At 53.0% G+C, this 11,277-nt stretch overlaps 1 protein-coding gene across 2 annotated transcripts; it reads left to right on the forward strand.

Moving 5' to 3' along the window:
• Positions 1-1,320: 1,320 nt before the first annotated feature.
• On the forward strand, positions 1,321-5,324 carry PNMA3 (PNMA family member 3). 2 transcript variants are annotated; one of them, XM_077987450.1, is made up of 3 exons: positions 1,366-1,543; positions 1,832-3,653; positions 4,168-5,324. In XM_077987450.1, the coding sequence occupies exon 2, from the start codon at positions 1,938-1,940 to the stop codon at positions 3,327-3,329; it is 1,392 nt and encodes a 463-aa protein (XP_077843576.1). In that variant the 5' UTR covers positions 1,366-1,543; positions 1,832-1,937; the 3' UTR covers positions 3,330-3,653; positions 4,168-5,324.
• Positions 5,325-11,277: the final 5,953 nt, after the last annotated feature.

Raw genomic sequence — 11,277 nt, forward strand, 5'->3', positions numbered from 1 at the left:
TCAAAGATTGATGGGCACCAATTTAGAATCCAGTCTCAATTTTACCTTCAATACGGTGTGTGACCTTGAAAATGTCTCTTAATCTCTCTGAGCCTCATGAGGCAAATCAGGATAATGTTAATACCTGTCTCAGAGTTCTGGTGAGGAGTAAATGAAATAACTCCTGTAAAGATATTTTAGGAATTCTGTCTGACCAGGGAAAAGCCCCTGGGGCCATTTCTTCTTGGTCCCTGACAAGTGCCAGGCTGACAAGCAGAACACTGACCAACTCAGGGTGGTACAGGAAGTCTGGACAGTTTTGTGCCCCACTCACTGCAAGGTGGCCTCCCAGACTTGGCTGGATGGGTGAACCTGGCCTGAAAACCAACCACAAGCCCCTCTGTGTGTTTGGAAAGGAGCTGAAGCTGTGTGAACAGGAGTTGAGCATGCGGCTGGCAGAGCAGGCAGGACCCACAGAACATCTGGGCCCACTGCCTGAGGGGCAGTCACTCCCTTCTTCATTTGGCTGCTGCCCTGGGATCAAACAGATACAATAGAACCCATGGCGCACGGCTGCCAAGGAAGGGCAGGCCCAAGGGATTGGGCTCCAAGCCCTGGAAGTGGTTTCCCAAGTCACTAGATTTGCAGCACGTAAAACCGGAAAGGCCCCGGTAAACCTGTCCACTAGCACCTGGGCAGCGAAGCGCTTTGGCTGGAGGGCTGCAGGTCCCAGCAGTGGGACGGACAGCAGGGAGATGGTAGACCCTCCTTGGGGTGGTGTGCGTGAGCTGCGTGAGTGCCTGGGGCATCTCCTGCACGGATGGCACCGGCACCAGGTGCCCCTGGCCTCGCCTGGCCTCTCCAGCCAGAGGACCAGTCCTGGACGGGGAGGGGGAGGACAAGAGCAGGTGAACAGACCCCAGAACCCGGCTCCCTGACCCTGGCCATAATGCAGAGCTGCCTGGCGCACCGCAAACCACTCCCTGGCCCTCTGGTGGGCATGCCGGGGGGCAGACCCCTCGCCCTGCTGGCACCTCCGTGGCACGTGCGGGAGGGGCAGGAGCCCGGACCAGGAACCGCTGTGGTGAGAGCCAAAGGCACTGGGACTGGCCGCCACAGACCTTTGGACACCGCAGTGGGGGTGGGGGTGGGCGGGCGCTTGTGTGCCCGGGGGCCCCCGTGGCGGGGGGGCTAGGGGAGAGGAGCAGGTGACGTCACCCGGAGACCTGGGGCCCCTAGGGGCGGTGGCGAGAGCCCGGCCTCGTGACCCGTCCGCGCCAATGGCCCTGCGGTCTCCCGGACGACGCGGAGGGGTCCGCGCTGCATCGCCGCCGCGCCCCCGCCCCGAGTCCGCACTGCAGAGAGCCGCGGCGAGCAGGCGCCGGCGCACTGGCCCACGTGCTGCGCGAGCGAGGGAGAGCCACAGTCTGAGCGAACGCCCGCGCTGGGAGCCAGGGGCGCCCGACACCCCGCCCCGCCCAGCGCCTTCGCCGCCGCCGCCGCGCATAGCCCCCGGAGAGCCCTGTGGGGACCCAGACCAGAAGGGACCTTGCCTCGGGAGAAGGTATCAGACCCACCTGGGGAGGGAGAAGCTGGGCCCCGGGAGACTCCGCCCCCCCTCGCCTGTCCGCCCGAACACAACTGAAGCAGCCTGCAGGACAGGGGTCCAGGGTCCTGGGGCTGCGCGGGGACGGGGCTGAGGCCCGCAGAGACCCCACGGGTGGGGGGGTGGCTGGGCAGGGGCGGGGCCTGGCTGCAGAGGCGCCGCTAGGGGAGGAGGGCGGCTGGGGGTGGGGGTGGGCGTGCGGAGAGGTGGGCATTAACCTCGCTCTCGCCCTGCTTGTATTTACAGGCTGTGGAGACCTGGGCCTTCTGCGATCACCCTAGGAATTGATCCAGATATGTGCCTCCTGCCCTGATCACTCCCCCTAAATTAGTATCCGCAGAGATTCGAGGACATGCCATTGACCCTGTTACAGGATTGGTGTCGGGGGGAGCACCTGAACACCCAGAGGTGCATGCTCATCCTGGGGATCCCCGAGGACTGTGGAGAGGATGAGTTTGAGGAGACACTGCAGGAGGCTTGCAGGCACCTGGGCAGATACAGAGTGATTGGCAGGATGTTTAGGAGGGAGGAGAACGCCCAGGCGATTCTACTGGAGCTGGCACAAGATATCGACTATGCTTTGCTCCCAAGGGAAATACCAGGAAAGGGGGGGCCCTGGGAAGTGATTGTAAAACCCCGTAATTCAGATGGGGAATTTCTCGACAGATTGAACCGCTTCTTAGAGGAGGAGAGGCGGACCGTGGCAGATATGAACCGAGTCCTCGGGTCGGACACCAATTGTTCGGCTCCAAGAGTGACTATATCACCAGAGTTCTGGACCTGGGCCCAGACTCTGGGGGCAGCAGTGCAGCCTCTGCTAGAACAAATGTTGTACCGAGAACTAAGAGTGTTTTCTGGGAACACCATATGCATCCCAGGTGCACTGGCCTTTGATGCCTGGCTTGAGCACACCACTGAGATGCTACAGATGTGGCAGGTGCCCGAGGGGGAAAAGAGGCGGAGGCTGATGGAATGCTTACGCGGCCCTGCTCTCCAGGTGGTCAGTGGGCTCCGGGCCAGCAATGCTTCCATAACTGTGGAGGAGTGCCTGGCTGCCTTGCAGCAGGTGTTCGGACCTGTGGAGAGCCATAAAATTGCCCAGGTGAAGTTGTGTAAGGCCTATCAGGAGGCAGGAGAGAAAGTATCTAGCTTTGTGTTACGTTTGGAACCTCTGCTCCAAAGAGCTGTAGAAAACAATGTGGTATCACGTAGAAACGTGAATCAGACTCGCCTGAAACGAGTCTTAAGTGGGGCCACCCTTCCTGACAAACTCCGAGACAAGCTTAAGTTGATGAAACAGCGAAGGAAGCCTCCTGGTTTCCTGGCCCTGGTGAAGCTCCTGCGTGAGGAGGAGGAATGGGAGGCCACTTTAGGTCCAGATAGGGAGAGCCTGGAGGGGCTGGAAGTAGCTCCAAGGCCACCTGCCAGGATCACTGGGGTTGGGGCAGTACCTCTCCCTGCCTCTGGCAACAGTTTTGATGTGAGGCCTTCCCAGGGCTACCGGCGCCGGAGGGGCAGAGGCCAACACCGAAGGGGTGGTGTGGCAAGGGCTGGCTCTCGAGGTTCAAGGAAACGGAAACGCCACACATTCTGCTATAGCTGTGGGGAAGACGGCCACATCAGGGTACAGTGCATCAACCCTTCCAACCTGCTCTTGGTGAAGCAGAAGAAACAGGCTGCAATTGAGTCGGGAAACGGGAACTGGGCTTGGGACAAGAGCCATCCCAAGTCCAAGGCCAAGTAGGCTCGGGAGAACAGGTCAACATTTCCTACCACAGGCCAAGGAGACAAAAGAGATATTGGAAGGAGGGTAAAGAGAAGCCCAGACAAACAGCAGATGAGTTGAGTGGGGCAGAGGGACAGGGCAGCCAGACCAAGGCCAAGCCTTCTCACTCTCTGCCAGCTGGAAGGGACTTCAACAACCAAGACCAACTGGCAACAGGCTCAGTGGGGGTCAGGTCTGGGTCCCGGAAGAGGTGCTGGAGAGGAAAGCAGGCAGCCACTGCATCCAGCACATGGGATGCCTGGGCCTCAGATGGGGACCCCAACGAAGCAGAAGCTGAAGAAGGTATGGCTGGGGGTTCTGTCCTGCTCATCCAGCCACCCCTAAATACCCACCCTGTGGACTTTGAGCTGAACATGCCCACTGGCCCCAGGCCACGTGGGACCTGGAGGACCCTACTTGGGGCCTGCCCCTGCCAGAAGGTGCCAGGGCTGGAGAGGAAGAGCTGGGGGGCAGAAGTAAAGCCTTGTAGGGGAGGCCACAGGGTCTATCCTGTCTTCAGGATCATCTACACTGCACTAGGGGAGCCCCAGGAAGGCAGCACCCTGGAGGCCCTGTGCCAGTGAGGACAGGAGATCCTAAGGCCCTGGGAGCCCAGTGCCAGCCAGAGATCGTGCAGGCAAGGAGACCAAAGATTGATGAGAAGATCCCCAACAGGGGTACTGGGTACCCGGCAGGCCATTGCCCTCACAGCTGGCTTGGACCAGGGTGGCTGTGAAGGGAAGTCTTTGTTGCAAAGGAGGAGAAGGAAAAGGGAGGACTTGGTGGGGTTTTGCTTCTTCTGCTTGTTTCTGCACAGGGCCACCAGACTCCTGGAGAGATCAGGCAAGGAGAACCTGTGGCTGCCATGGCCAAAGCAACTCAACAGATGCCGATGCCAAGGCCAGTGCCAACCCTGCCACCTCGGGGAATCCAGCCTGGAGGCAGCCCCTAAGCAGCCAGCCGTGGCCTGGGTGGAGGCACCTGAAGACGTCTATCCCAAACTCCTCCGATCCTGAGCTGGGAGATGACGGGGGAAAGAGGCCCTCTCAAGGGTCCCAGTTGCCTGGGTCTCCCAAGAGGGATCCCCCAACTCGCTGTTCCCGGGACAGGCTGCCCCCATTCCAGGAAGCTCACCCTCACCTGTGTAGGCCCCGTAGCGACCCACACATCCAGCAGACGCCCACCCACCACTAGCCGTTGTTCCTGCGCAAAGTAGTGTGCTGTGCGCCCACCCAGGCGGCCGCCTCTGGGCCCAGGGCACATGCTGTGAGCTTCCTGTGAGCCCAGGCTCTGCTCGCTGCTGTCCCGCACCACCTCTGCTTTCCCTGTGTAGATCTAGGCCAGTGACTGCTTGTTCTCGTGGAGCTGTGTGTGTTCTTCTCTGAGCAGCTCCTCCCCGGAGGCCCCCAGCACAGTCCCAGGAGATGGCGGGAAGGAGGTGTCAGGGTACGGCGGACATTCACCCCGTGAGCACGATGGTGACTGTGACTGTGAGAGGAAGAACTGGACCCAGGACGGAGTGGGGCTGCCCTGCCTGAGGCTCCCGAGGAGCTTTGTGCTTTGGTATTCCACCCCTGTTGTTACTTGTGACTTAGTTTCCTCGACCTGCTGGGGTGTTCCCTGCTGTTTTCCAGTGTCCTGTGACTGTCCTGTGAGGGCCACAGGGCAGGGCCCTGCCCCAGCAGATGGGCTTGGGAGGGGCTCCCTAAAGCCAGTGGACACTGTCAGAGTCCACCGTCCAGGCAAGAGGCAGACCCTGGGGCCCTCAGGAAGGAGGGAGGTGGCAGCGGGGGCTGCAGTGGGAGTAGGGGCAGATGAGGCATCTTGCTGGGAACCCCAGGAGGAGGGGGCCCGGGACCTGTTTGGGACCTGTGTCCTGTGGTGACCGTTTGCAGTTTCTCTCTGTGTTGTGATTCCCTTCTCTTCAATGTTTCAGTACATGTTTCTCTTCAATAAATTTCATTCAGTGTTCCAGCCGGCCTCGCCTCTGCTGTGGGAAACTGGGGATGAGGTTGGCTGGGGATGGGGTTGGGGTGGAGTGAGGGCCACATGGCTTTGTTAACACTGGTGTATAATTGGGGCTCAGTCTACAAATCATTGTAGAATGGCCTATCTGCACATGTTGGTCATGAGCTAGGGTTTGCAGCCCACGGACCCAGGCAAAGAAACCCAGCTGAGCAGGCTGGATAGTCCCAGTAGACAGAACACTGGTAGGCCCAGGCAGTGGCTGGTTGGGTCCTCAGTGCACTGGTTGAGCTTCTCAGAAATGAATAACACATTTAAGGAAGGGTGAGGGACAGCAGGCTGAACCAGTGGCCCCAGGATCCCTTGTATCACTATTGGGGGCTCAGGGCTTCCACACCTGGAGCATCAAAACCAGGCCCATCTCTATGAGTGTGTGTGAGATGGTGAATATGTGTGAGTATGTGTACTAGTGATTGTGTGAGAGTGAGTGTAGAAGAGTGAGTTTGTGTGTGTCATGTGTCAGCGAATGTGTGAATATGTGAGTGTGTGAGATGGTGTGTGAATATGGTAATGTGTGTGTTTTTGAGTGTGAGTATGCATCAGTTTTTGTGTGTGAGTGAATGTGTGTCAGTGCTCAATGTATGTTTATGTGTTTAGTGTGTATGTGTGTTAGTAAAAGTATGTGAGAGTGAGATGGTGTGTGAATGTATGATAGTGAATGTGTGGGTGACTGCTGAGTGTATATCAATGAATATCTGTTTCAGAGTGTGTTAATGTTTATGAGTTTGTGTGTATGCGTGAATGCGTGGAATGGGTGAGTGTACATGTGAGGATGTGTGTTAGTGTGTATGAGAGTTTATGAGAGGGTGTGTGAATTTTTGTGTGAGTGCAAGTGTTGGGTGATTGATTTTTTTTTTTTTTTATTTAAGGGCTCAAGAGAGTTGGAAAGAAGGCAGAGAGAGGTAGAAGTTGCTTTGCCACAAAACAGCAGTGAGACTTTTGTTGCCTCTAGGCTGACGGGCCCCAGAGCTGGGCCTACTATCTAATCATCCATTTCTGACCCCTGGTACATTCCTATTTTTAAGGTTCGCATGGCTTCCTGGCCTTTTGGCTAAGATCAAGTGCAGTATTTTTAAGGTCCCTAATCTTAAAATAGATATGTGTTACGGTTATTCCGTAGTTAAAGCTGATAGAAACATCCTCGTATGAATCTCTGTGGACTTTTGTTTTCCTTTCTCCTGAGTAAAGACCTAGGAATGGAATGGCTGGGCCATAGTGTAGTGGTATATTTAACTTTATAAGAAACTTCACACAGATTTCCAAAGCTGTTGTGATAATTTATATTCTAATGAGCAGTGTTCGTTTCTTAGGGTACTCCAAAAAATCTTGTATTGCCAGCTTTAAACTTTTAGCCATTCTGTTGGGTGACTCATTGTGGTATCTCACTGTGGCATTAGTTTGCATTTCTGTGATGACTAATAAAATTGAGCACTTTTTTGTGTGCTTATTAGCTATCTGTCTTCCTTAGTGAAGTGCCTATTCAAGTCCCGTGCCTAGTTTTTACCTGGCTTTATTATTATTTTTTAATTAGAGTTGTGCAAGTTGTTAAAATACTCTGGATAGAAGTACTTTGATATATGTGCTGGGAGCACTTTTTTTTTTTTTTTTTTTTTTTTTGAGACAGAGTCTCGCTCTGTCGCCCAGGCTGGAGTGCAGTGGCTGGATCTCAGCTCACTGCAAGCTCCGCCTCCCGGGTTCACGCCATTCTCCTGCCTCAGCCTCCCAAGTAGCTGGGACCACAGGCACCCGCCACCTCGCCCGGCTAGTTTTTTTTTTTTTTTTTTTTTTTTTTTTTGTAGTTTTAGTAGAGACGGGGTTTCACTGTGTTCGCCAGGATGGTCTCGATCTCCTGACCTCATGATCCACCCGTCTCGGCCTCCCAAAGTGCTGGGATTACAGGCTTGAGCCACCGCGCCTGGCCTCTTATGCATATTCTTAATGGTGTCTGTTCATAAGCAGATGGGTTTAATTATAATGAAGTCCATTGCATCATTTGTTTCTTTTTACAATGACCACTTCCTGGGTCCTGCCTAGATATCTTTCATTGGCCCACATTTGCAAACATATTGATCTATGTTTTCCTCTAGAACCTCTGCAGTTGTAGCTTTTGCATTTAAGTCTTAGAATGTACCTATATTAGCTGGGTGCAGTGGCTCACACCTGTAATCCCATCACTTTGGGAGGCCAAGGCAGGAGGATTGCCTGAGCCTAGGAGTTTGAGACCAGCTTTAGCCTCAAAAAACAAACACACAAACAAAAACAAACAAACAAAAAAACCCCCAAAATTAGCTGAGTGTGGTGGTGCATGCCTATTATCCCAGCTACTAGGGAGGCTGAGGTGGGAGGATGTCTTGAGCCCAGGAGATTGAGCCTGTGCTCTAGCCTGGGCGAAAGAGCCAGCTCCTGTCTCAAAAAAAAAAAGTACCCAAATTAGTTTTTGGTGTGGGGTCAAGATGCATTTGAAAAGACTTTCCTTTTGACATTGATTTTATTTATAGTGTTGGTCAAAATATGTTTGACTTTGTACCTGTGGGTCTATCACAGGGCTCCTCTCTTCTACATGTTTCACTTCTAAAGTTTCCATTTGATTCTCCATTATAGGTGTCATTTTTCTGTTGAGATCCTTCCTTAATCATTTCTTCATTATTTTCATGTTTCTCTTTCAATTCTGGAACAATACATTTACTTCTAATAGCTGTCTTTAAGTTCTCATCTGCTCATCCCATTGTCCTTGCCATTTCTGGGCCTACTGAAACATTTTCTACTTTGTGTGGATCACATTTTTCTCCTTCCCATGTCTAGAAGTTTTCGTGTAAAAGCTGGATATTTTAGGTTAGGATGTAAAATACCTTGGTCTTGTTGTTTCCATTAATTCTGTGTTGAGTTGTTCCAGGCAGTTTGTTTACTTACAGACAAGCATAAGCCTTTGAAGCCTTGTCTTTAAACTTTTTAAATGTGGGTTCTCATTCTACCGTAGACTTGCTCCTGAGGTGTGGCATTTCTGGGCTCTGTACTGAATGCCCAGCTATTTCAGTGTGGTCTCTCCACTGTGGCTGATGGGAAATTGAACATCTCTGAACACTGTGTGAGCTTTGACAATTGTCCAGCTCACAGTTTTAGAGGTGTTCTGTGCTCAACCTTGTGGTGTCTCTATCTGAGCAGAGCTTAGTATGCAGCCAAAGACTCAGTGGGAACTTTGTGAGGTGCTCTGGAGCTCTTTCTTTGCTCATTTCCCTTCTCTTCTGTACAGTGACTGCAAATTCTAGAAACCCCAGTAGCATTCAATTTCACAACTCAGTAAGAATGACACATGCTGTTTGGATTCTTCCTTTGCTTTGCCATAGACTGTAAAGTGCATCTAAGCCAATATCTGGGATGATCTTTGACCCTACATAATTTGTTTCCCTTCTCTCAAAACTTGCAGTCCTGGTGAGCTCCCCACAGCCAAGGCACTCACTCTTTGGTGAATGGGGTTGAATGATCAGTAGATATTAGGAGGCTGTAGTGAAAGTTACTGTGGCTGGGTCCCAGGGTGATGGATGGAGAGGCAAGGAGAAGACAATAGCTCCATAGGGAGGTCAGACAGGGCCACGAAGGGTCTGTAGTGCTAAGTACTTTGCTAACGACTGTGGACTTCTGCCCTAGGAGTGCAGAAAGGCACCTGGGTCTTCAGGGAATGACCACTGCCCTGAGATTTGTGAAGGATAGGAATGACCTGCTCCTGTCTGTGAACTAGAAAAGTCAGCAAGGAAGCAGTGTTAGGGATAGCTTGGAGGGGGCATTTGTATACACCAGAGGTGGCTACAGAGGTTGAGGTGTTGGCTAAATCCAGGGACTACTGAGTGCTCTCATGTGCTGAGGTTGGAGAGACACCAGAGTCAGGAGACAAGGAGATTTCTGTTGGACAGGGTCTCTTTCCAGTCTTGAGCCACACTTCCCCATGGGAAACTAGAGTTTTGACTGATCATCAAAAAGTCCCTAGAGGTAGCTCTTGTCAGCTAGCACTACTCACCTTCTTCCCGTCCCTCCATCCAAAACTCCAGGCCATTGGGTCACATTATGTCACAAGAGGGAGGGCTTGGGATCTTCCAGAGGCCACGTGCTGCTGGCTGCCTTCTCTCCTCTGAGCTGACAGCCTTAAAAGCCTTATTTCTACCAGAAAGTGTGGTATGTCCTCAAGGAGGCACTCAGTTGCCAGCTCAGTGTGATGGTTAATACTGTCAACTTGATAGGATTGAAGGATACGAAGTATTGTTCCTGGGTGTGTCTGTGAAGGTGTTGCCAAAGGAGGTTAACATTTGAGTTAGTGGGCTGGGAAAGGCAGACCCACCCTTAAACTGGGTGGGCACAATCTAATCAGCTGCCATCGAGTTTAGAATATAAGCAGCCAGAAAAAAGTGAAAAGAGACACTGACCTAGCGCCCCAGGCTGCATCTTTCTCCCATGTTGGATGCTTCCTGCCCTCGAATATTGGACTCCAAGTTCTTCATTTTTGAGACTCAGACAGGCTCTCTTTGCTCCTCAAGCTTACAGACAGCCTATCGTGGGACCTTGTGATCGTGTAACTTAATATTTAATAAACTCCTATATGTGTGTGTATGTGTGTGTGTATACATATATCCCATTAGTTCTATCCCTTTAGAGAACATTGATATGCTCAGCTCTAACAGACCTTCACAGCGTAGGCCCATGTTTCAAGCAGGCAACTTGCTTGCTGTGAGCTATGACTGTTGCTCAAACAAGTATCCTATTGGATTGCTCCTAAAGTCTTACCTACAGGGAAAATTTATTGTGGCATCCCCCAGGGAACTTGATCACTGCCCAGTCCTCACAAACTCATGATTTGAGAAACTCATAGGCATCTTTTTCTGTGGCTAACTAGACCAAAGAGGAAACTACCTTCCACAGAACCAACCAAAGGACGCAGATGAATGGTCTAACCTTCACAGAGCAATTTGGAAGCAGGCAACAGAAAAATACAGCACAGAACACTTATGGGGCAAACTTCAGCCAAACCATGATATTTCCTTGGCAACCATGGTTCCAAAATTCACTCTGATATGTGATATGAGACACCGTTCAACCCACAGAGCACCTGGGAAGCCAGGACCCCGGAGTCCCCCAGGAGAGGACAGGGACACGAGTCCCTGGAACCAGGGTGCAGCCATCTGCAGGCTTCTCTCCTGGAAACCGTGGCCCTGCCCATGAATGGTGGTTGACTGCTGAGTCACCATCCAAACTCCAAAGTCAAAGTGAGGAGGCCTGGCAGGCTAAAGGGCAGAACGAGCAGGAGCAGGGGTCTCTGACAGAAATCCCTGGACTCCTGGCGGAAAGGGCCAGTCATGCCCAGATGACGCTGCCTCCTCGGGAGGAGAGTGAGTGTGCCCCATGGGTTGGGAGAGCCAGTGGCACACACGGGAAGGAAGGGAGCTGGAAGGCAGCTGTGGGAGGAAAGATGCTGATGGCATCTAGCTGCAGGCAAGCTCACTGGGAGCAAGCACAGGGCTGAACTTACTATGAAGGCCGTTTCAATCCTGAACCTAGGCAGAGAGGACTGACCACCAATGCAGTTGTGTCCCAAGCCCCATGGCACCACCCAGCCCACTGCCACCCGACTCCACCCCCAACACCCCACCCATACTCCTCCAGAGGGACTTCAACGAGTTGAAGACTATGCCACAGGCAGACAGCTGTGTCAAGGACCAACGGAGAACAAGCTCACACTTATTCAGCCCAGCAGGACCCTGAGTCTGGGAAGCATGGCGTGCCACATCGGGCTGTCCCTCAGAAAACCCTGCTAGCTGGGAAGGAGCCACCTGCACCTGTGAGGCTGCAGAGGGCAGGCTAGGGGCAGGGCAGGTTGTGTGTGCGTGCGCGTGCGTGCGTGTGTGTGCATGCGTGT

This window comes from Macaca mulatta, chromosome X (genome assembly GCF_049350105.2).
Source record: "Macaca mulatta isolate MMU2019108-1 chromosome X, T2T-MMU8v2.0, whole genome shotgun sequence".
NCBI lineage: Eukaryota > Metazoa > Chordata > Mammalia > Primates > Cercopithecidae > Macaca > Macaca mulatta.

Bases quoted from the DNA above. Each gene is read 5' to 3' on its own strand.
- PNMA3 (XM_077987450.1), top strand. From the start codon at position 1,938: ATGCCATTGACCCTGTTACAGGATTGGTGTCGGGGGGAGCACCTGAAC.